Source organism: Schistocerca nitens, chromosome 1 (assembly GCF_023898315.1).
Source record: "Schistocerca nitens isolate TAMUIC-IGC-003100 chromosome 1, iqSchNite1.1, whole genome shotgun sequence".
In the NCBI taxonomy this organism is placed as follows: domain Eukaryota; kingdom Metazoa; phylum Arthropoda; class Insecta; order Orthoptera; family Acrididae; genus Schistocerca; species Schistocerca nitens.
Window position 1 is genome coordinate 703,335,631 of NC_064614.1, and position 25,504 is coordinate 703,361,134.

Consider the following 25,504-nt stretch of genomic DNA (forward strand, 5'->3'; position numbering starts at 1 on the left):
CTAACCTGTTGATGCTACGTACTGATGTGCTTGATGCTAGTACTGTAGAGCAATGAGTCGCATGTCAACACAAGCACCGAAGTCAACATTACCTTCCTTCAATTGGGCCAACTGGTGGTGAATCGAGGACATACAGTACATACTGACGAAACTAAAATGAGCTCTAACATGGAAATTAAGCACTTCCGGACACATGTCCACATAACATCTTTCCTTTATTGGTGAGTGAGGAATGTTTCCTGAAATTTTGGCCGTACCTTTTTGTAACACCCAGTATATATATCCTCTCAGGAATGAGTTGTCATTGCATTGTTAATAACTTACAAATTAAGCATGAAAGACATAAATGCAAGTAAAACACGTTATTCACCCAGTAAAACAAACTACCACTCCATTAAGTCCTTTCACATACATTTGTATGTCACAGTGTCAGCGGTAGCTTAATAATTACGTGCAGTTGTTTGGCAAAGTTGACAATGATGGTGGCCTCAAGAAGGCACTAAACCTAGTGCTGGTCTGGAGCAGGTGACAGAGGATTTAGGATCACTTTGCAAAGATTTCACTAAGGAAGACACCGTGGTTATAGTGGGTTGGGCAGGTAACAGTATTGACAGAGATCCTGGGTACAGTATAGAGTGTGACCTGGCGAAGATTGCATCAGCATCGAAGCATACTAGTGTTGAGTTTGTATCTGTTCTTGGGCGCCATGACTGACCTCATTTGAACTCTTCTGCCAAGAGAGTTAATTTGGAGCTGTAACGGCTGCTTATGTCGGGTGCAGGGTCACACATTGGTGTGGTTCCTGTCGATTCTCTCAGTAGGTGGGATTATACTAGGCATGGCCTTCACCTCAACAGGAAGGGGAAGGGTAAATTGGCTGGGGAAATAGCAGGAAAGTTAAAGGGGGGAGGCACTGTCAGGAGTGGTAAAATACCAGTGGTTATAGGGTTCAGAAAAGACCCTTTCTTAGGGTAGGGAGGGCAGAAAGAAAGAAAATTTCAAGAGAGGTTAGAACTGAGACAAACCTTAAGTTTGAGAAAGAAATCAAAAAACATAATTCCAGCTTATTACATCAGCATAAACAGCTATTGGTTAAGAATTTTCAAAAGTCAGCAGATATTATAACTCTACCAAATTTTAACTCAGTCAATGTGAAATGTCAGCTATCTTTACTGCATCAAAATATTCGAGGACTGAGAAATAAAATTAATGAATTAACTATCTGCATAGATGAATTAGAGTCTTCAAACCCAGCTGACATAATCTGCCTCTCTGAACATCATGTGATCACTGGTATAGAACTTTTAAGTGTTACAGGGTTTAGTTTAGCATCTCACTTTTGTAGATCAGAAATGGAGAAAGGAGGAGTTGCCACATTCATTAGGAACTGTCATAAATTTAAGAACATAGACATTCATAAATTTTGCCTAGAACAGCATATGGAAGCATGTGCAACAGAATTAGAATTTCACAAAAAATCCTTCATAATATTAAGTGTATATCGAGCACCTGCAGGTAACTTTAATCTGTTTGTAAACCACCCTGAAGCTGTACTGGCCCATTTAACAACCAAAAACAAAGAAATAGTGGTTGCTGGTGATTTCAATGTAGATTTCCTTAAAGACTCTCCCAATAAGAACTTATTTTAGTTAGTAACACTATCATTCAACTTAATTCCCACTGTAAAGTTCCCCACTAGGGTAGCCACTTGCTCACAAACAGCCATTGATAATATCTTTATAGAAAAGTCCAATGAACAAAATTATATTACAAAACCAATAGTCAATGGCCTCTCAGACCATGACATGCAGTTCCTTCTGTTAAATGTTAATACTGAACAGGATAGAAAATCTGTTAAATCTGAGCTCAAGAGGGTAATCAATAAGCCAAAAATTGATTATTTTAGGACACTCCTCAGAGACATTCACTGGACTGATGTTTACAGTGCTCATGGCATGAATGAAAAATATAACACTTTTGCTAATAAAGTGCTTACCTTATTCGAACACTGTTTCCCCCCAAAACTTACCAAGGATAGAGCAAAGTCTACAAAAAAAGCCATGGATTACTCGAGGAATAGGGGTATCTTGTAAAACAAAAAGAAAACTGTATCTGTCAATCCGAAACAGTTCCAATGTTGATGCTATAGCACATTACAAGAAATACTGCAAAATATTAAAGACTGTAATACGGATGTCAAAGCAAATATATTACAAGGAAAAGATAGTCATATCAGATAACAAAATAAAGACAATATGGGATATAGTGAAGGAGGAGACCGGTAGAACCAGACATGAAGAGGAACAAATAGCATTAAGAGTAAATGATACATTGGTGACAGATGTGTATAGTGTTGCAGAACTTTTTAATAAACATTTTATAACTGTCATCGAAAAGATGGGATTGTCAGGTTCGGTAGATGCTGCTATGGAATACCTCAGACCAGAAATTTCAAGCAACTTCCATAGTATGAATTTGACCCTCACTACCCCAACAGAAATAATGTTCATCATAAAATCTTTAAAATCAAAAACATCTAGTGGGTATGATGAAATATCAACAAAGTTAATTAAAGATTCTGAGCTAAGTAACATATTAAGCTATCTGTGTAACCAGTCATTTCCTGAATGGCTGAAATATGCTGAAGTTAAGCCACTGTTTAAGAAGGGAGATAAAGAAATAGCATCAAACTTCTGTCCAATTTCACTGTTGCCAGCATTCTCAAAATTTTTCGAAAAAGTAATGTACAGTCGGCTTTATAACCATATTTAAAAATGTCTGCTTGTGTCTGTGTATGTGTATGTGTGGTTGGATATGGGTGTGTGTGCGAGTGTATACCTGTCCTTTTTTCCCCCTAAGGTAAGTCTTTCCGCTCCCGGGATTGGAATGACTCCTTACCCTCTCCCTTAAAACCCACATCCTTTCGTCTTTACCTCTCCCTCCCTCTTTCCTGACGAAGCAACCGTTGGTTGCGAAAGCTAGAATTTTGTGTGTATGATTGTGTTTGTTTGTGTATCTATCGACCTGCCAGCGCTTTCGTATGGTAAGTCACATCATCTTTGTTTTATATATATAACAATGATCTCTGCCCAAACTCTTTGTCTTTAAATATGTCTGCTTGTGTCTGTATATGTGTGGATGGATGTGTGTGTGTGTGCGAGTGTATACCCGTCCTTTTTTCCCCCTAAGGTAAGTCTTTCCACTCCCGGGATTGGAATGACTCCTTACCCTCTCCCTTAAAACCCACATCCTTTGGTCTTTCCCTCTCCTTCCCTCTTTCCTGATGAGGCAACAGTTTGTTGCGAAAGCTTGAATTTTGTGTGTAAGTTTGTGTTTGTTTGTGTGTCTATCGACGTGCCAGCGCTTTCGTTTGGTAAGTCACATCATCTTTGTTTTTAGATATATGACTTTCATATAGTGTTCATTAAAAAATGACGATCATTCCACTTGGGACCTGTGGAATGGTACATTAGCTTATTTGTTTTAGTTGTAAATATTTGTCATGTATTGTTGTTTTTCTGATATGTTCCACTTCCTGGAGGACCTCCTCACTACAGATCAATTGGAATGAAAGTAAATCTAATCTAATCTGACAGATCTACACTGCCACATCACCCATCAAGTGACATCACATTACATGAAGACCCAATGATCAAGTAGCCTCTCATCTCAGCTGGCAGCAGTGAATTACACAGACTGTGTGTGTACTCTTGTTTTATATGGTCATTCCACTTAAGGTCACTCTGGATAGATACAGCTAGATATTTTACGGCACACTCTGTCTCCAGCTGTTTTTCATCAATAGTGCAGCTGTACAGTAGTGGATTTCTTTCCCTATGTATGCACAATATTTTACATTTATTTACATTCAGAGTCAATTGCCAGAGCCTGCACCATTCATCAATTCTCTGCAGGTCATTCTGCAAATTCTTACCATCTTCTGGCATTGCTACTTTGGTACAGACAACTGCGTCATCTGCATCTACAGCAAGTGCACAGTGAGTTCATGGTACGACCAGTCCACAGTTGGAGTCCACTCAAAGAAGCCAGAGAGCTAACATCGAAAACAGTCATCAGACAGTGGTACCACTGCCAGTGCAATGGACCTCACAAGTGAACCTCCAGGAAGTTATCTTGGTATATAAGTTGACAGATACAGACTTACAAGAAGAACTATCAGATTTCTACTTCATCAAGTTGCAGGCTTAGTTATTGGTAATTAGCTGATCCAGGAAGTTTAATCAGTCTTCAGTTGGATCACAGTCCTACACTTTGTTTGAGTATTCTAATAAACCTGTTTACTGTACTTATCTGTGCAGTTGTCTCAGACATTATACTAGTTCAGTTGTATTGTGGTGATGTGCCACTTCACAACACAGAACAAAATGCATAGAAATACTGGTACATTAGCAAAACAATTAAAAGATAACTGAATCTCACTTGTCTACATATCATAAAAGAAAATGTACAAACTAGTTATTATACTACACTTCTTTTTCAAACAATATGTCTGTGATTAATGTACATCTTTAAGCACCAATATGACATTTTCATCATTTTATTACGACAAATTTTACCAATAATGATGCAATTTTGAGAGATTCTTGATGTGCTTGTGATCTGAAACAGCATTTGTTCATAGGACATAAGATAAATGTGCTGCTGCTTAATTTGTCTGCTAGTTAGGTTTTTTTAGTCCCATCAATTTGTGAATATGGCTACCTGATGTGTGCATTTCTATACATATTTAATTATACTGACGAGTGTTAGTAATTCCTACCTACAACATTTTACTCATTAAAATAATAAAAATTCTTCTATGGAATATCAGGAGTTGTCAAGATGAAACTTTTTCAATTTGTTTCCAAATTTTGCTTTACTGTCTGTCAGACGTTTTATATCACTGGATATGTGAACAAAAATTTTTATTGCAGCATTATGCACCCCTTTTTGTGCTAATAACAACATTAATGTGGAGTAATGAATGTCATTTTTCCTTCTGGTATTGTAATTATGTACATCATTGATCCTTTCGAACTGTAGTGAACTATTTTCAACAGAGTTCAAGAGGGAATAAATATATCATGCAGCAGCAGTCAGAATACCTACATGTCCACAAGATTACCATGGGTGAGCACCATATATTATGCTTACAGCACATCTTTCTTAAAGATGAGTTACCCAGAACATTATTAAATGCAACATATGACAACTTATTGATTTGTCTCTCCCCAAGATTTTCAATAATTTGAAGTGCAAAAATGTGGCTGAACTACATTATTTTAGGAGTTCCAGTTTAAATTTTCTCACAATGTATTTTTTCCTCCTCACCATATGTTACACTTATCATTAGTGTATTATCTACATGTACAGAACTGAATATGTTATGTTGTTTTGTAATTAAGAGTGGGGCCATTCGCAGAAAACCAGTCAGTGACACTCAGGGGTACTAGTTTCCATTTCTTCTGTTGCTGTACGTACCCTAGGATTGATTACAGTGCAAGCATCACCCACAAAAAGAACTAACTCTGCTTGTTGCACACACACACACAAAAAAACCACAGTCTCTGGCAGCTGGAGCCAGACTGCGAGCAGCAGTGCATTATGGGAAGCAACCGGGTGGGGGTAAGAAGTAGGCTGGGACGGGCAGGGGGTGCGATAGCAGGGTGGGGTTGGGGAACAGTAAAGTGCTGTTGGGAGCATGCAGGGATGAGGTGGAAAGTAGGGCAACTATGTGCAGTTGGGAGATTACAGGGAGGGCAGGGGAGAGGGGGGGGGGGGGTAGCAGAAAATGAGAGAAGTAAAAAGACTGGTTGCGTTAGTTGAATAGAGGGCTCTGTAGTGCTGAAGCAGGAACAGGGAAAGAGCTAGATGGGTAGGGACAATGACTAACAAAGGTTGAGGCCAGGAGGGTTATGAGAACGTAGGATATACTGCAGGGAGAGTTTCCACCTGCGCAATTCAAAAACGCTGGTGTTAGTGAGAAGGATCCAGATGACACGCTCCCAGCAGTACTTTACCGTCTCCCAGCCCTACTCTGCTATCCCTCCCCCTCCCCATGCCAGCCTCCTCCTTACTCCCACACAGTTGCCTTTCCCATAATGCACTGCTGCTCACAGTCTGGCTCCAGCTGTCAAAGACTGTGATCATGTGTGTGTGTGTTGTGTGTGTGTGTGTGGTGTCTACTTTTGAGAAAGGCCTTGTTGGCCAAAAGCTAACTTAATGACAGTCTTTTCGTTGTGCCTTTCTGTGACTCATCATCTCCGCTATACAGTGAGTAGCAATTATCCTTTTCATACTAATTTTTGGAGTTTTTAAATATGAACATTTGTTGTTTAAATACATTAATAAAACCTGTTGAATACAAACATTGTCAGATTCAATGCTGGCTGTCTTCAACTTATTTTCTGCGTATAAATCAACAAGACATCGCACTTTCAAGGTTGATGAAAGCATATTAGGAAAAACTGTTAGGTCAACATTTTCATTAAGTTTTGGAATTTATTCTCACAAACACTTTAATTGCTCCCTTATCCACTGCCCAGGCCACATGAATGCAGAACTTTACACATTTATAAACAACATAACTTCGAATTATGTACCTTGCTGTAAAGAAAACACGTAACTTCCAGTTCTCTCTAATTGAGGCGAATGTCACTGTTGTGAATGTCCACGTGTTGAGAACCTCCTGATCATGAAAGCTGATATACAGCTCTTACTATCTTCGAAACGGCATGCAACATCAAAATCACATAACGTTTGCCTCAGGTGGTGTGAATTTAGTGTGACATCCAAATCACCTCTATCCAATATGGCAGCCATAACATCACAGATCCAATACAATTAATGAAATGAAAACATATCAAAAATTTAATTATAATAATTACAAGAACATCACGCGAACAGGATGCCTGCAGGAATGAGAAGGTTCTGAGCAGGGAGAAGCAAAACGAAAGATATTCCTAACCTAAAATAGGCATCCAAATAAAAATATATACAAAAATCAATAATGCCAACATTACATAAAGGTCATGAAAAAACCACTCAATTTGGTATTGTCACCTTCAATAAACCTATTTTGGTAAACTGAAACTATACAATACCAATGAACGAGTAAATCTGTAAAAAATAGTGCTGAAAAATCCACTAACCAAACCTTGCTGCAAATTCTGGTATCTGAAACTTCAACTATCCTACTTAGCAAGAAGATAGTTCTTGAGACCAAAAGACCAAAACTCACTACACAAATTGGTACTGAAAACACCACTTGACCTACACAGCTAGAGGAAATTTCGAGACAGCCACCAAATATAAGTAAACATTGTTATCTACCAACTAAAGAAAACAACCCACAAAGTCATACATAGTTTCATTAACATTCATTTCTGCATACAAGTAAATAACAAGCCACTACACCAAAAAAGATATATGACTTACTTCTCAAAACAAACCAAAAATTATAAATTTGGTTACCAAACAAAATCCGCAGTCTCACAAAAAAATCTGCACTAGAAAAAGATACAAATCCAAATGAAACTTGAGAATACAGCTATAGCCACTTAAAAGACATTGACATATGAAGGTTACTAAAATGTATGTAAGAAGTAATTCAACTAAAATAAATTATAAATATTGCCATATAGTGTGACAAAAATTATATATTATGAGAAACACATGAAATGTGGGATAGTAGTTGGCAACAGGAGATGTTGACTGATTACACAATATGCCAGAACCAATCAGAAAATGTGTTTGATAAATGTCATCATGATGAGTGAATGAAAATATGCAGCAGAGTAACAAAATACTGTTGTGCAGAATACTGTAATATAAAACAGAAAGTTCCATAAAATTTAAGCTGTATTCTTAAATTTCTGCCTAACCACCAACTAGAAAATCTGAACATTCTGAATATATCACACCAAGTTTCAGAGATATTCATTTTAATTCCCACTATATCTAACTTTAACCTATCCATTTCCCTTTTTAAATTTTCTAACCTACCTGCCCGATTAAGGGATCTGATATTCCATGCTCCGATCCGTAGAACACCAGTTTTCTTTCTCCTGATAACGACGTCCTCTTGAGTAGTCCCCACCTGGAGATCCGAATGGGGGACTATTTTACCTCTGGAATATTTTACCCAAGAGGACGCCATCATCATTTAATCATACAGTAAAGCTGCATGCCCTCGGGAAAAATTACGGCTGTAGTTTCCCCTTGCTTTCAGCCGTTCGCAGTACCAGAACAGCAAGGCCATTTTGGTTAATGTTACAAGGCCTAATCAGTCAATCATCCAGACTGTTGCCCCTGCAACTACTGAAAAGGCTGCTGCCCCTCTTCAGGAACCACACGTTTGTCTGGCCTCTCAACAGATACCCCTCCGTTGTGGTTGCACCTACGGTACGACTATCTGTATCGTTGAGGCACGCAAGCCTCCCCACCAACGGCAAGGTCCATGGTTCATGGGAGGAAGAGCAATAAAGTAGAGCATCAAATACAGCATAACTTGAGGTCTATGTTTAACACATCACAAGAACCTGCCTACATGAGTGTGAAGGTTATACTGTGGCTGCATGTAACAATCCTCAATGTAAGCACAATTACCACTAACAGCTTAACTTGCCCTATGACAAACAATATTTGTATTATCACCTGTCAATATTAAAAGGTTTGGTTAGAATAAGTTAGTACATATAACTACTGAAAGACCGCATCACAGGGGCTTCTAGACTGCAAATCAGAAATATCCTAAATTATTTCTGGGTCTTAGTACTCTATACCATGTTTTACAGACAATAAAAACATGCCACCTCTGGTGTTTATAAGGTTCCACCATGCACGCCTTCACTCTCTTTCTAAGTTTAAAGATGGAATTTGTTCCATAGCTTTTGTATAATAAGTCAATATGTAACACTCATAGTAACTAGATCATGGCTCAGGTAATAGATATTGGACCATAACCTTGACCTTAAGCTACTCAGCACACATCAGACAATCATTGAAGATACCGTATTATATGAGCCTCTACACTCACTTGTAGTAAGGTCACACAACACCGTTTTCATATTTTTAATCTGCATATACCAAGAATTTATTACTGTAATGTTACCAGTTTATCGCCATAACAATGAGATATAAGATATAGTAATAATATTTTGGACATATATATTTGGAAAGCCTTGTACATAATCACTTTACTTATGTGGATTTTTAATTATACAAAAAATATATAACATAAAATTGTATTTGAAGACATAATCTTATGTTTACAACTACTGCCATCTGGTGGTGCTCCAAAACACAATGTATTCTTTCTGTTGGTGCCTCATAATAGTTTCCTATTGGAGGACAACAAAGACACAAGTTATTCTCTTACTGACATTGGTTTGACATTAGCATTTTACTTAATTGTTCCAATTAATTCAAACAGTCGATGAAATGGATTGGCCCAGCAGCAATATAAATAAAAACAAAGATGATGTGACTTACCAAACGAAAGCGCTGGCAGGTCGATAGACACACAAACAAACACAAACATACACACAAAATTCAAGCTTTCGCAACCAACGGTTGCTTCATCAGCAAAGAGGGAAGGAGAGGGAAAGACGAAAGGATGTGGGTTTTAAGGGAGAGGGTAAGGAGTCATTCCAATCCCGGGAGCGGAAAGACTTACCTTAGGGGGGAAAAAGGACAGGTATACACTCGCACACACACCCATATCCAAGCACACATACATGATTTAATTTCCCTGAAACTAGTAAATATTGTGTATTTTGTGTGACCTGGTCAAATAACCTACTGCACTAAGAACAACAACCATTTTTTTAAAAAAAATTAAGTCCCCAGAAACTATAACAGGCATGCTGCAAAAGCGAATAAATAATTTACATCTCCAGCCTACTAATACTTGTTGTGTATTACATACGAAGATTTTAGAGCCTGACATTAACAAAATATTACTCAAGGAAAGAAATCTTAAAAGCCATTAAAGAGGCAACAGAACTAGTTTCAATCTACTGGTGGCTGCTGCATAGGCCAACATACAAGTATCTTATGTAGTTACAGGGTGGTATACAATAATCAAACAAGGCTCAGTCATGTGATTACCTCATTATTAAAACATGTTAATTTTGTTTGCATATGATACAAACACTGCAACAAATAGCAAGTCACGTACAGATTTCGAAATGGCTGCTAATCAAATTTTCATTGATATTAATAAATGGTTTAAAGCTAATTCAGTGGCATTAAACTCTGAAAAGACCCACTATATGCAGTTTGCAACCTGTAAAATATTTCCTTCCAGCATGTGTACAACATACGAAGACATGCAGATCGAAGATTTTGGCATGTTAAATTTCTGAGGTTACAATTCCATAATAAATTCAATTGGGAAAGGCATACCATACAACTGCTGAAGCGCTTAAACAAGTCTGTATTTGCAATGCAAATGACGTCAGATGTAGGAGACAAAAATATTTTAAAAACTTGCATACTTTGCTTACTTTCATTCTATTATATCATGTTGTTGTTGTTGTGGTCTTCAGTCCTGAGATTGGTTAGATGCAGCTCTCCATGCTACTCTATTCTGTGCAAGCTTCTTCATCTCCCAGTACCTACTGCAACCTACATCCTCCTGAATCTGTTTAGTCTATTCATCTCTTAGTCTCCCTCTACGATTTTTACCCTCCACGCTGCCCTCCAATACTAAACTGGTGATCCCTTGATGCTTCAGAACATGTCCTACCAACCGATCCCTTCTTCTAGTCAAGTTGTGCTACAAACTTCTCTCCTCCCCAATCCTATTCAATACCTCCACATTAGTTATGTGATCTACCCACCCAATCTTCAACATTCTTCTGTAGCACCACATTTCGAAAGCTTCTATTCTCTTCTTGTCTAAACTATTTATTGTCCATGTTTCACTTCCATACATGGCTACACTCCATACAAATACTTTCAGAAACAACTTCCTGACACTTAAATCTATACTCGATGTTAACAAATTTCTCTTCTTCAGAAACGCTTTCCTTGCCATTGCCAGTCAACATTTTATATCCTCTCTACTTCGACCATCATCAGTTATTTTGCTCCCCAAATATCAAAACTCCTTTACTACTTTAATTGTCTCATTTCCTAATCTAATTCCCTCAGCATCACCCGACTTAATTCAACTACATTCCATTATCCTCGTTTTGCTTTTGTTGATGTTCATCTTATATTCTCCTTTCAAGACACTATCCATTCCATTCAACTGCTCTTCTAAGTCCTTTGCTGTCTCTGACAGAATTGCAATGTCATTGGAGAACCTCAAAGTTTTTATTTCTTCTCCATGGATTTTAATACCTACTCCGATTTTTTCTTTTGTTTCCTTCACTGCTTGCTCAATATACAGATAGAATAAAATCGGGGAGAGGATACAACCCTGTCTCACTCCCTTCCCAACCACTGCTTCCCTTTCATGTCCCTCTACTCTTATAACTGCCATCTGCTTTTTGTACAAATTGTAAATAGCCTTTCTCTCCCTGTATTTTACCCCTGCCACCTTCAGAATATGAAAGAGAGTATTCCAGTCAACATTGTCAAAAGCTTTCTCTAAGTCTACAAATGCTAGAAACGTAGGTTTCCCTTTCCTTAACCTATTTTATATGATAAGTCGTAGGGTCAGTATTGCCTCACGTGTTCCAACATTTCTACGGAATCCAAACTGATCTTCCCCGAGGTTGGCTTCTATCAGTTTTTCCATTCGTCTGTAAAGAACTCGCGTTAGTATTCTGCAGCTGTGACTTATTAAACTGATCGTTCGGTAATTTCCACATCTGTCAACACCTGCTTTCTTTTTAGATTGGAATTATTGTATTCTTTTTGAAGTCTGTGGGTATTTCGCCTGTCTCATACATCTTGCTCACCGGATGGTAGAGTTTTGTCATGACTGGCTCTCCCAAGGCCATCAGTAGTTCTAATGGAATGTTGTCTACTCCCGGGGCCTTGTTTCGACTCAGGTCTTTCAGTGCTCTGTCAAACTCTTCACGCAGTATCTTATCTCCCATTTCATCTTCATCTACATCCTCTTCCATTTCCATAATATTGTCCTCAAGTACATCGCCCTTGTATAGACCCTCTATATACTCCTTCCACCTTTCTGCTTTCCCTTCTTTGCTTAGAACTGGGTTTCCATCTGAGCTCTTGATATTCATACAAGTGGTTCTCTTCTCTCCAAAGGTCTCTTTAATTTTCCTGTAGGCAGTATCTATCTTATCCCTGGTGAGATAAGCCTCTACATCCTTACATTTGTCCTCTAGCCATCCATGCTTAGCCATTTTGCACTTCCTGTCAATCTCATTTTTGAGACGTTTGTATTCCTTTTTGCCTGTTTCATTTACTGCATTATTATATTTTCTCCTTTCATCAATTAAATTCAATATTTCTTCTGTTACCCAAGGATTTCTACTAGCCCTTGTCTTTTTACCTACTTGATCCTCTGCTGCCTTCACTACTTCGTTTCTCAAAGCTACCCATTCTTCTTCTACTGTATTTCTTTCCCCCATTCCTGTCAATTGTTCCCTTATGCTCTCCCTGAAACTCTGTACAACCTCTGGTTTAGTCAGTTTATCCAGGTCCCATCTCCTTAATATGGGATCATATTCTGGAGTAACTCATCAAACTAAGCAAAAGTTTTTAGAGTGCAAAAGCATAAAATGAGACTCATTTGTGTGTAAATTCAAAAACATCATGTAGAAACCTGTTCAAGGAACTGGCTCTTTTTGAGGATAAATTTCAGTCATCAGTTGTAAATAAATTTAATTATCTTTACCGGGAGGGGGGGGGTCAATGGAAGCGTCCGATTCCACCCATCTGCTTTGGCCCGTGGAGTAAAGGTGTTGTGACGTGTGACATCATTATGGCATGGAATTTTTGAATAGGTGGAGTTTGTAGATGTTGTGCTGTTGTATTTGATCGTGCCCTCTGGTAGTGGACATGAATATTCTGAGATGTTGTGCTGTTGTATTTGATCGTACCCTCTGGTAGTGGACGAGGATATTCTGAATTTAAAGTGTGGTACTGAGTTCATTTGAGTTTTGGTTGTCATCGTGCTAACTTGGTTTCAAGTTTTGGTAGTTGGTGTGGTAACATTGGTTATGGAAGTGTTTTCAGTGAGTTATTGTTTTTTTTTTTTTTTTTTTGTTAGGTTTGATTAGTTTGGTGTTTGTTGTGCAGCAAAAAGTCTATTTTTCTATTTTTTTTAAATTGTTTTCTTGTTAGGTATGGCTATGACAGTGAAGTTCATGAGTGTATCATTACATTCAGATAGGAGTGATGATAAGGCATCTGATATACAATTTCTGGGGATGTTCCATCTTATTGCCGAGTATGTTAGGTGTCACGTTTGTGGCAACAACATGGACATGTATATGTGGCATTGATGCGTGTATGTGTGTGTGTGTGTGTGTGTGTGTGTGTGTGTGTGTGTGGTGGACAACTTATGTGGTATTGCCACAGGCTTTTGTTGGTAAGTAACTTTTGTTTTGGTTTTATTCTATGGTAATTGTAATGTTTCATTTGTTGTATGTTTATGGTAGGTCACTTGTGTTTTAATTGATGTAGTGGACGTGGGGTATTTAGGTTTGGGAGTTGTTGGTATTTTCATGGTATTTGGCTTTTTGAGTTGTTGGGGATTTGGTTCCACTTTTCGGAGTTGAAGGTGCTGGTTTTTTGGTACTGATAGCTGCGGTTGAGCTATATAGCTCAAAGGAAATGTCTGCTTCCTGTGGTTTTGTTGGTGTAGCAGAATGTTATAATTTAATTTCTTTGTTTATATTATTTGTTTTGGGATGGTGTGGTGTTTTTTTATTGTTGTCTATTTAGCTTGTCCCCGCCCTAAACCCCCAATTTTCCGCAGCTGTCCTGTTAGTTTCATTTTATTTTAGGAGTGAGACATTATTGTGTCATTTTTATTTTTGTTAGCACGTGTATGTAGTGATTTCATTGTTTTCATGTTGTATACACTAGAAGTAGCCACTCCCGTCCGCCATTTCGCCATTTTCATAATGTCTTGGGTCAAAGGAAACAGATAGAATCTGATGCTTCTGCAATGCCCTTTACCAGTTTCACAAATTAATTTGTCATCTTCAGAAGCTTAGTTTAGCAGCCAGTCAATATCTTCTTCGCAGAAAGATAATGCCATGGTACGTTCAGAACTTTAAATATTGTAGGTGATTAATTTTAAACACTGTGACAATTTACATTAACTGAATCACATCTATGTATCTGTTGTGCAACCAGCAGTGGGTGTTCTAAACACTGTGTCTCAGTACATTTATTCCTTAATGAAATTTGTTGTGAGTAATACACTCCTGGAAATTGAAACAAGAACACCGTGAATTCATTGTCCCAGGAAGGGGAAACTTTATTGACACATTCCTGGGGTCAGATACATCACATGATCACACTGACAGAACCACAGGCACATAGACACAGGCAACAGAGCATGCACAATGTCGGCACTAGTACAGTGTATATCCACCTTTTGCAGCAATGCAGGCTGCTATTCTCCCATGGAGACGATCGTAGAGATGCTGGATGTCGTCCTGTGGAACGGCTTGCCATGCCATTTCCACCTGGCGCCTCAGTTGGACCAGCGTTCGTGCTGGACGTGCAGACCGCGTGAGACGACGCTTCATCCAGTCCCAAACATGCTCAATGGGGGACAGATCCGGAGATCTTGCTGGCCAGGGTAGTTGACTTACACCTTCTAGAGCATGTTGGGTGGCACGGGATACATGCGGACGTGCATTGTCCTGTTGGAACAGCAAGTTCCCTTGCCGGTCTAGGAATGGTAGAACGATGGGTTCGATGACGGTTTGGATGTACCGTGCACTATTCAGTGTCCCCTCGACGATCACCAGTGGTGTACGGCCAGTGTAGGAGATCGCTCCCCACACCATGATGCCGGGTGTTGGCCCTGTGTGCCTCGGTCGTATGCAGTCCTGATTGTGGCGCTCACCTGCACGGTGCCAAACACGCATACGACCATCATTGGCACCAAGGCAGAAGCGACTCTCATCGCTGAAGACGACACGTCTCCATTCGTCCCTCCATTCACGCCTGTCGCGACACCACTGGAGGCGGGCTGCACGATGTTGGGGCGTGAGCGGAAGACGGCCTAACGGTGTGCGGGACCGTAGCCCAGCTTCATGGAGACGGTTGCGAATGGTCCTCGCCGATACCCCAGGAGCAACAGTGTCCCTAATTTGCTGGGAAGTGGCGGTGCGGTCCCCTACGGCACTGCGTAGGATCCTACGGTCTTGGCGTGCATCCGTGCGTCGCTGCGGTCCGGTCCCAGGTCGATGGGCACGTGCACCTTCCGCCGACCACTGGCGACAACATCGATGTACTGTGGAGACCTCACACCCCACGTGTTGAGCAATTCGGCGGTACGTCCACCCGGCCTCCCGCATGCCCACTATACGCCCTCGCTCAAAGTCCGTCAACTGCACATACGGTTCACGTCCACGCTGTCGCGGCATGCTACCAGTGTTAAAGACTGCGATGGAGCTCCGTATGCCACGGCAAACTGGCTGACACTGACGGCGGCGGTGCACAAATGCTGCGCAGCTAGCGCCATTCGACGGCCAACACCGCGGTTCCTGGTGTGTCTGCTGTGCCGTGCGTGTGATCATTGCTTGTACAGCCCTCTCGCAGTGTCTGGAGCAAGTATGGTGGGTCTGACACACCGGTGTCAATGTGTTCTTTTTTCCATTTCCAGGAGTGTATGTGTCTATTTCCAAACAATACCTCAATACGTAGGATCAATACTAGCAATAAGAATAATCTCCATAAAAACATAAAAACCACCTACCTTGGTCCAAAAAGGGATCCAATGTTCAGGAAGACACAGTTTCAATAAATTGCCAGCAACCATCAAAAACTTTATTTTAGACAGTGCACAGTTTAAACAGAGTTTGAAAGAATTTTTGGTAGGCAACTCCTCCTACTCTATAGATGAATATCTTAACATGGACGGTTAGACCAGCTGAAGTAAAAACGTCTGTTAAGACTTCTGTTCTGACAGCACTTGGTCACATCGGTCAAGTCAGATTAGGTATTTGGTTAACGATAAATTTATTAAAAGTGCATAACTACATTTCATTCTGACAATGTATTAATACTGTCATATTAACAGTTCCAGTTTACTGTAATTTACACACATGTTTTGACAATCTCCTGACAAATGATCAGGGAAGTGAGTATTATATTGAAACATGCTATGGTTTTTATGTTATACTTTCTGACATGTTCTACACCCACAAGAATCATTCCAGTTTTGGATCAACAGCACGAAAATTGGGTCTCATCTAATCTAAACTTACTTCTAGTTGAGCCACTGAAAGAATGTCCTTGACAGCTGGTTGCAATGTTTTCAATGCTACTATGTGGCTATTTGTTGTTGTTCTGTGTCAGACAACCATCGGACAAACACGCACAACCTCGAGCTGTAAAGGTGACAACATGGGACAATCATCATGGCAATGTTTATGCAATCCACACCTCAGATTGGCACCAAAGTGTCCTCTCCACACGATGCACTTCACGTGTGTAATGTGTCAGGGGCGTTGTTGCAATGGCCTGACTATGCATAACTTGTCAACCTGTGTTAAGCCATACAGAAATTCCTATGACCAACAAGAACTGTGCTGTGTATGGTAGTCATCACATCCATCCAGGGATAACATATTACAAGAACACACAGAAATACATAATAAATACTATATACAATCAACTACTACAACTTTGGGAACCGGTGCTGGCATTCCTTGAATAAACCACGTACTCTTGTCTAAATAGTGTACTGGGAGGTGACATAACACAAATGGTGGCATAATCAAAAATACAACATGCTGTCGGAAAGACGTCCGACTGTCATACAAGCTGCAGTTGCTATTTTAGGAATTTCTCTGCATCTTATGTAGGATGACATCTGATGTAAGTGACATTTTGATAATGATATATTACAGTGTCTATTTGATGACAGTATCCAGGCATACTGTATGTGTCATTTGGCATGTGTATGAAGTTATCACCAAAGCATGATCAGAAGAGAGACAATAGATTTCTGGAATAAATGATAACATTTCTATTGCATCTGCATTGAATTTGGAGATTTCTTTCCTTTAACATATTAATGCACAGGAGCTCAACACGGAAAGAAGAAGATCAAAGTAGTACTTACTTGCAAATGGGTATCTCTGTGCCCAGTCTTCCCATAAGCAGAATTCTTAGTGAGATATCTTCGGATATTCTTCAATGCTTCAACTTCTGCATCAGCTTCATCAGGTGTGATATCCTTTGGCTCAAAATATACTAACTTTGATAGTGTCCCACCAATGTCCATCCCAAACCACGGCATAGCTTAAATAACAGAAGTGCAGGACATGTAATGAGTGTCTGTCCAATCAACACATATTTACATTAAAAAAAAAAACATTCACATACAATATAAAACAATAATTGCTGAACAAAAATGTAAAGTGAATAGTTGGCATAACTGTCAATGAAATGTAAAATGAAACTGCATATTCTAACTACTATTTTCATATGAAAAAATAAGCAAGAGCCATTCTGAAACTTCTACAGAACAGCAACAGGGCATGTGGAAATAAGATTTACCAGAGTGTACTGTCTACGATAAGTGGCTTCATGAACATCCGTATACTCAGAAGTGACTAACTTTTAAGATTTCTATTAATTTTTATCACTGCAATTATAAAGTAAATTACTGTTAGGATTTTAAAAAAGTATCTGAAATGCTTCTCACAAGGAACCATTGGTTAATGAAAATAACTTAACCTCATAATAATCTTGTGACAGAAATTCATTAAATAATACAGGTTGGCCAAAGTAAAAGTGGCCCAGAAAATAATTACAATAAGACTGACATGGAACTGACTCTTGTTAATGAGCAAAGACAAGATGCTGCAAATGGCCATAACTGATGTCAATCCTGTGTTCAATTTCTCAAACTGTGAGACATGTGTAGCAGCACTGCCTGAGGATATTAGCAACAGCATTTTCAATGTTCTGCTGTAGCTCTTCCAGTGTGCAAGGATTATTTGGGTACACCTGACTCTTCAATTTGCCTCACACGTAAAAATTACAGGGAGAGATCTCAGGCAGTCGAGGTGGCCAGAAGATTGCAGTGCTTCTGCTGTTTATACTCAACTCACTGAACACCCCATGTGCTTGTGATAAGGTTGTCAAGGTGGTGTTCACTGTTGCTCGGTCTTGCTGAAAATATCCATACAGCCATTCATCTTACATGAGTTGACCCACAAACAGATTCAACGATTTCTGCACACAGCAGTTGCCATTAATAGGTTGGTGAAAGTATCATGTTACAACGCGGATGAAAGACATCGCCCACCAAACACCAATCCTGAGATTATGCAAAGGCTCTTCAAAGTAGATAAGGGGATTTTCTGATGCACAATGGTGCATGTTCTGCGAGTTCAAATATCCCAAAAGACTGAACCAGGCTTATTCTGAAGAAATATAAAAATGATTCCATTTCACTGAGGAACTACCAGTAGAGAGAGCTCAACACTCAAAAATTTAACGAAACACTTTAACTTGTGTACAACACGAAAATTGTAAGAATACAAATGCAGATCCTTCCTGATAATGTTTTGATATGACCATCTCTTAATTCACCACTTTAACAAATAAACGGTGCTGAGATTCAGTCAAACTGTGTTCCTGGTTTTCTTCACTTGAGCAATGTTTTCTGGTGTTTGAACTCTCTTCGGATAATTATGATTTTTATTGGGTTCAGAATGCATTTCATGCCATTTTACCGCTAAGTTTTGCACTGCAGACTTTGCTGGTTGATTTATCAAAACACTTGCATTTTTAAGCTCTTGCACAAACAATTCCACACCTGTTTTTCACCAACTGTACTTTGTATAACACTCAACAAACACACACTGTTTTGTCACTAAATATAATTTTGTATTGCTTTGATCTGGTCAGTAAACACATCTGCTCCTCTCACACACTCAAATGTAATGGCGCAACGAAGAACTCGGGACAGAGCCTGAAGGAGATGCACATGTGTAGACACGTGACAGCAAGCGTTTAGTGCATCAAAGTCGAGGTTCCCAGTATTTTATTTGATGGGCAGTTCTCCTGTTCATTAAAAAAAGTCAGTTCCACATCGGTCTCATAAATATTTTCTGGGCCAGTTTTATTTTGCACACCCTGTACATTACCAAAACAACTGTTTGCTATGTTGCCAATAAAATCTCCAGGACTGAAGATTAAGATGTAGATAAGGGCCGTACAATAAAATTCAGTGCACATTAAATTGCTGTTCAAAGAAAACAAATTTTATTTTGTGTGGAAATTTATGCAGTTTGATAAAATTATGAAACACACATATTTCATCCACTATTTCATTTGTACATACGAGTACCAAATATCATCCAAACTACCACCAGTAATGAAAATATTTTGCAGGGAGAAAGAAACAAGAGCCATTAGGAAAAAAAGTAACAGTGTCATAAAAGCTGAGTAGATGGTGACAAGGATGACAATTATGCTACCCATCACTTAAAGTTTGAAAAGACAACACTGGCTCACCAACTCTCTATTGTAAACAGTTTTTACATGACATTTACTTGGAGCAATGCCTGCATCTAACTCACACTGACTGGCGATCAGCAAGCACAAATTGAAGCTTTAGACCCTGTATCCAATAGAGCAACAACAGCTATTGCTGATTCAGTTAAATTACTTGATTAACATGTTCATACAGACTGAAGATGACTTATTAAAATTGAAACTGGTCACATGACAGCATATTTATTTTGTGCCATCTGGATTGTATACTGTCCAGTCACATTAAAGTGGCCTCTGTCAAAAGCCTGAATATCCACTTTTTGCAGTGTGGACCACTGAAATTAGTGCAGGAAGAGTGTCACTGAGTTTCTGGAGAGTATTGACAGGGTGTGAAGCCTGCATTAAGTTCTTCAGTTGAGGAGCCACAGCATAAGAGCCCGGGCAAGGTGGTCCCACAGATCCTTGATTGGGTTTAAATCCAGGGAGTTTGGTGGCCAGGGGAGTACAGTAAACACATCCTGATGCTCTTCAAACCAAACATGTATGCTGCAAGTTCTGTGACATGTTGCATTTTCCTGTTGGTAGTGCCATTGTGATGAAGAATAAAACACACATAGAGGTGGTCATGGCCCCCATGGATAGATGCATACTTGTGTTGATCCACTGTGCCTTCCAGAAGGATGATATCACCCACAGAATTCCACAAAAACATCCTCCAGACCACAACACTTGCAGGGCACTTTCTTTCACACATTTCACACCATAAAAACCAACAGCCATTTGTCCATTGGGGCACAAAATGTGATCCATCTGAAAAGATCGCCTGTCACCACCAAATGGACGTCCAGTTGCAGCATTGGCATACAAATTCTAGCCTTTGTCACCCCTGATACATTAACCAGGCATCTGCTGTGGAGGTCCATGGGCAGCAACGTTCACTGAACGGTTGTTGAGGAGACACTGTTGGTAGCCCCTTGATTTCATCTGAGCAGTCAGTTGCTCAACAGGTGCATGACTATTTGCCCTTATACATTTCCGCAGCCTTTACTCAACTCTGTCATCCATGGCCTATGGTGCAGCCCGACTGCCTCAGCTCTGATTTTGGATAGTACCATTTTGCAGTGCACAATATACTTTAACCATGGCAGCAAGCAAACAGTTTACAAACTTTTTCAGAAATGCTTTCACCCTTGGTCCAAAAGCCAATGATCATGTCCTTTTGAGCATCAGGGAAATCACTCTGTCTCCACATTATGACAATTGTTCTGTAATCCGCACCCCCAAAAAGCTTTATATACCCTCGAATACTAATGCTGCCACCTGCCATATGTGAGTAGTTATTGCACACTGACATCAAACATAGGCTTTGGTCACATTAATGTGACTGGATAGTGTAAGTGCAATAATTTTTATCGCAACAGGAAAAGTTGTGCCTACAGCACCTCTCAAGTCCTGACCTTTTAACAAAATATCAGTTCATAAAGATTGGTCTTCACATTTATTAAATTGCATTAACTGATAAAATAGAGAAGATTCATAGAAGAGCTTTCTTTTTCGTCATGGGGTTGTTTAGTCAGTACAATAGCATCCCAGCAATTCTCAACACGTTGTAATCAAAGATGCTGCAGGAAAGAGACTGTGTATTGTGGAGAGCCTCATTTCAAGGTTCCAAGAATCCATGCTCCAATAAGGGAAAACATAAATATTACTTTCTCCAAGTTACATCTCCCGTAATGACCACGAAAGTAAAAATATTAGGCTAGTGCATAAGTTAGTAGCGTTTCTGTTTTGCATGTTGACATTCTGGTTGCTACGTGTGTATTTGTCGAGAGTCATTTTTTATTTATGGTTCACTTGCTATTTGAGCTTACATATTGTCACTTTGTCATTTGGAGGTAGTGAGTGGAGCTGTGGACACTAGAAAGTGGAGTTCCAAGTGGAGAAATCTGAATATTTCCAACATACTGTTCTGTTTGAATTCAATAGAGGGGTGACAGCAACAGAGGCAGCCAGAAATATTTTGGCAATGTATGAGGATAATGTCATTGGACAGGGCATGGCAAGAAAATGGTTTTCTCATTTAAGGTGGACCATTTTGACATTAGTGACTCTCCACGTTCAGGAAGACCTTCGAGGTTTGACGAGGATCATTCAGTCGTATTAACCTGTAAGGATCCAAGTCCGTGTACTCGAGAACTGGCAAATATGATGAACTGTGATCATTCTACCATCATGCAACATTTGCATGCAATGGAGAAGATTCAAAAACTTGATGTATGGATACTGCATGCTCTAAGCCAAAATCACAAAAATTAGCAGGTGGTCACTGTGCGGCTCTGCTTGCTCACCATCAATTGGCTCGTGAACAGTGCCGATCTCCTGTATCATTACTGGTGATGAGAAATGAAGTCTTTATGCTAACGTAAGGAAAACAACGGACAGGCTGAGCCCAAACAAAGCAACATCTCTCCATACAAAGACCTGCCTGCATCCACAAAAGATAATATTATGCATCTGTTGGAACAGCTGTGGTGCAGTGTACTACGAATTTCTTGCAGATGTAATATAACAATAACGAGCAGGAAGACTGCATGAAGTAATATTACTATGCAATAATGCCCGCCACACATTCTGCTAAACTGACAAAAAACACTATATAGGAGTTGAGTTGGGAAGCTATTCCACACCAACCTTATTCACTTGATCTTATGACCTCAGATCTTCATCTTTTAAACTCTATTGAATAACCTTCAAGGAACTTCCTTTGCAGATGAAAATGTGCTGTGAATGTGTCTCGACAGGTTCTTCGCTCAAAACAATGTGATTTCTACAATCACAGAATCAAAAAGTTATTCCAGTGTTGGCAGACTGTTATAAATAATGAACAAGAATACATTATTGATGACTAAAGTCTATGTTATGTGTATCTGCTAAGAATATGCTACAAACTTATGCACCAATCCAACACAAAAATTCAAACATGTACAGAGAGATATTGACATTTCCTTCCCAGTACCACTTTTGAGTGGAACAGAAAATGGGTTCAGTAACGAACAAAAAAGTAAAGGGGCATCAAAGAAAAATATCTTGAGATTATTAGCTTCCTGAACTTACACAAAGAAAAAAAGAAAACTCAGAGGGGTAGCTGGGTTCATTTACAATAAATTAACTTGATTATCCCTAATCACTGTCCTGGCACTATGGTAGAGTTTCTTACAAATGAGTCCCATGATGTAAGAGACTAACTCAGCATAATGTCAAATAATTGTCTTAAATTAACAGTAAGAGCAGTACTGTTTTTTCCTTGGTTAGGGGGACAAATACAATGTTCAAACTGCATCAAGACCCTACAAACTTTTTATGCATTTGACTCACACCATTTCTCTTAATCTTTTCAATAATAAGTAACTAATGCTCTTGAAATGACTAGGCTAATTGTGTTTTCCCCAGAAGCACACAGTAAACGAAGACATCACTTTGAGCAATAAATATCACACAAGTGAAGTTAAGAGGACAGAAACAATCCCTACATTTCTGGGATTTCTTTCTTAAGGATCTCACAAAACAGAATTTGACCAAATATGGCAAATAAAGATAGTAGATTTCATCTCACCAAGACATGGGACCATATATTTTGTCTACTGACAGTGAAAAGTAATGTAGATTCTAAATTCAATGATGATTGCAAGTGAGATCACTGATATGGATTAAACGTGCACTACACTTGAATAGTTCACTATTCATCAGCAGTTACCAACAGCTTATTGTCAAAAATCCATGCAGAATTAATTACTTATCCCAAAAGAACACTTAAAGAGAATTAAAATCAATATTATTACTGTCTTCTTTTCCTGAACTTAATTTTGTATCTTCACAGAATCAGTATGTTAATTTTTACATTTGGCGGTCTTAGTGTAGAGCTGATATTTCCTTCATGGGGGACTACAGTCACGTAGAACTTTTTAAAAGAAATTTCCACCATTTGACTTTAAATTACTATTCATTTATTTTACAAAATCATGAGTCATCTTTATAGCCTTTCTCAAGTGTAAGTGGAAACGTTATTAAGAGTCCGACAGGCTTAAATTACATGTCATCATTGAAATAACGTATACCTGGTCTTATAAACCAGTCGACATATCACAGGGTAAGACTAAATATCAAAGATATATTATAAGGCTGAAATGGTATCTTTTATATGCTCTCATATCCCGTAATATGACAACTGCTTTATAAGCCCAGTCATATGTTATTTCAAAAATGACTTTTCATGTTGAACTTCAGAACAGCTGTAAAGCTGAAATCATGCCTGTGCGAAATAAATGAATAGTAATTTACAGTCAAACAGCACAAAACTCTTTCAAAGCGTTAGTGATACAGGATGGCAGGATGCACTTTCTGTTGCCAAACACAGCTATCCAGGCGGATCAAAATCCACCTTACTACCGTTACCAAACTATTGACGCCATGTTTTCACAAGAGACTTATCAATCTCATTTTCACACAAAATTCACAGCAAAAGCAATTCAAAAATTTCATCTGAACAGATGTCAATTTTCATATTAAGCTGTCATCACAAGGTATCCAAAATCAAAGACTGGTTTGAGGACAAAATGACATGGTGGACCAACAAAAGCATGTATCAGTACACCTCATGAAGTTCAGTGTATATCCCTTTCCAGTTGCAGTAGGAGATGTCAAACACTGGGAATGACATGCAGTAGTGACTAAGGAATGAGTCATCTAACACTGACAATTAGGTACAGTAACAAAAGTTCTTTAGTATTTATTTATTTACTTATTTCAGAAAAGTTAATAAAATATTACGTGTTAAGAGCTGAGGGGCTACACTGACAAAAAAGGGCACAAATAAATAAAAGGAAGATGCTATGGTAGATGGTGTTTTGGCAACTGGACTACAGAAGAAAACAAAATATACACTTGTTGAGTATGCAGTGAGCCACCTGCCTCAAAAGCGATACATTCGTCTGAAAAAACTCATTTATATTCAGAATATCAAGAGAAGTAACTGACACAGAAGATATTATAAACTGCATTGAATTGCAACTCTATATGGGATTATATTATGCTAAAAATGGAGAGGAGAGAGAGGTTTGCCATTCACCCTGAAAAATATTCATGAATGATGAATGGTAAGCCTAAGTCACAGAAAATCATATACACTGCCAGAAGAAAAATTAGTACCCTCTTTTACAGGTTTCCAATTCACTCAATATTTAATGCTGCAACAGTGTGTATAGAGTACATTAAATGATTACATTTACAGGTCAATAGCACAAGCAGTTCTAATGCACGAAGTATTGACCCATTCTGAAACACCCATATTAGTACATGGTGCAGCTTCCACGGGCGGCAATGCAGGCAATGGTTCCAGCATCCTGTAGATTGTACCAATGGTGAATACTGTCCTCAGATATGTTACTCCATGTCAACTTGGCCTGTTCACATAGTTCTGTCAGAGTTCTTGATTGGCAAGTCACATGAGTCACTCCTCGCTGCCTCATATCCCACATGTGCTCAATTGTAGACTAGTTGTAGGTTGTGCTGCCCACAGGTAAGTTGCTGCATGTCTTTTGAGAGCATGTTGAGTTTTACAGGCAGTGTATGGGCAAGCATTATCCTGCTGGAAGAACACATTACCTTCCTGCTGCAAGAAAGGCCAAAGAATGAGTCTTAACAATATTTTGCATGTATCAAGCACTGTCTAGTTTCCCCCCCAGAAACACCAAAGGTGAATGAGAGTTGTACCATAAGGCCTGGGGTAGGGCCAAAGCCAGAGTGTCTTGTATGAATGCACTCTAAGAGACAGTGCACACCAGGTCTATGCTGTATGCGGAGACGACCATCATCTGCATGCTGGCAGAAT

General features: G+C 39.1%; 1 protein-coding gene across 6 annotated transcripts in view; it reads right to left on the minus strand.

Annotated features, from left to right (window-relative positions):
- LOC126259607 (pantothenate kinase 3) overlaps positions 1-25,504 on the minus strand; it is a 177,767-nt gene that overhangs the window by 45,595 nt on the left and 106,668 nt on the right. For all 6 annotated transcript variants that reach the window (XM_049956562.1, XM_049956529.1, XM_049956521.1 and 3 more), the window contains one exon: positions 17,234-17,412. In XM_049956562.1, coding sequence (XP_049812519.1) covers positions 17,234-17,410 — 177 coding nt within the window. In that variant the 5' untranslated portion in view covers positions 17,411-17,412. The remainder of the gene's footprint in view (positions 1-17,233; positions 17,413-25,504) is intronic.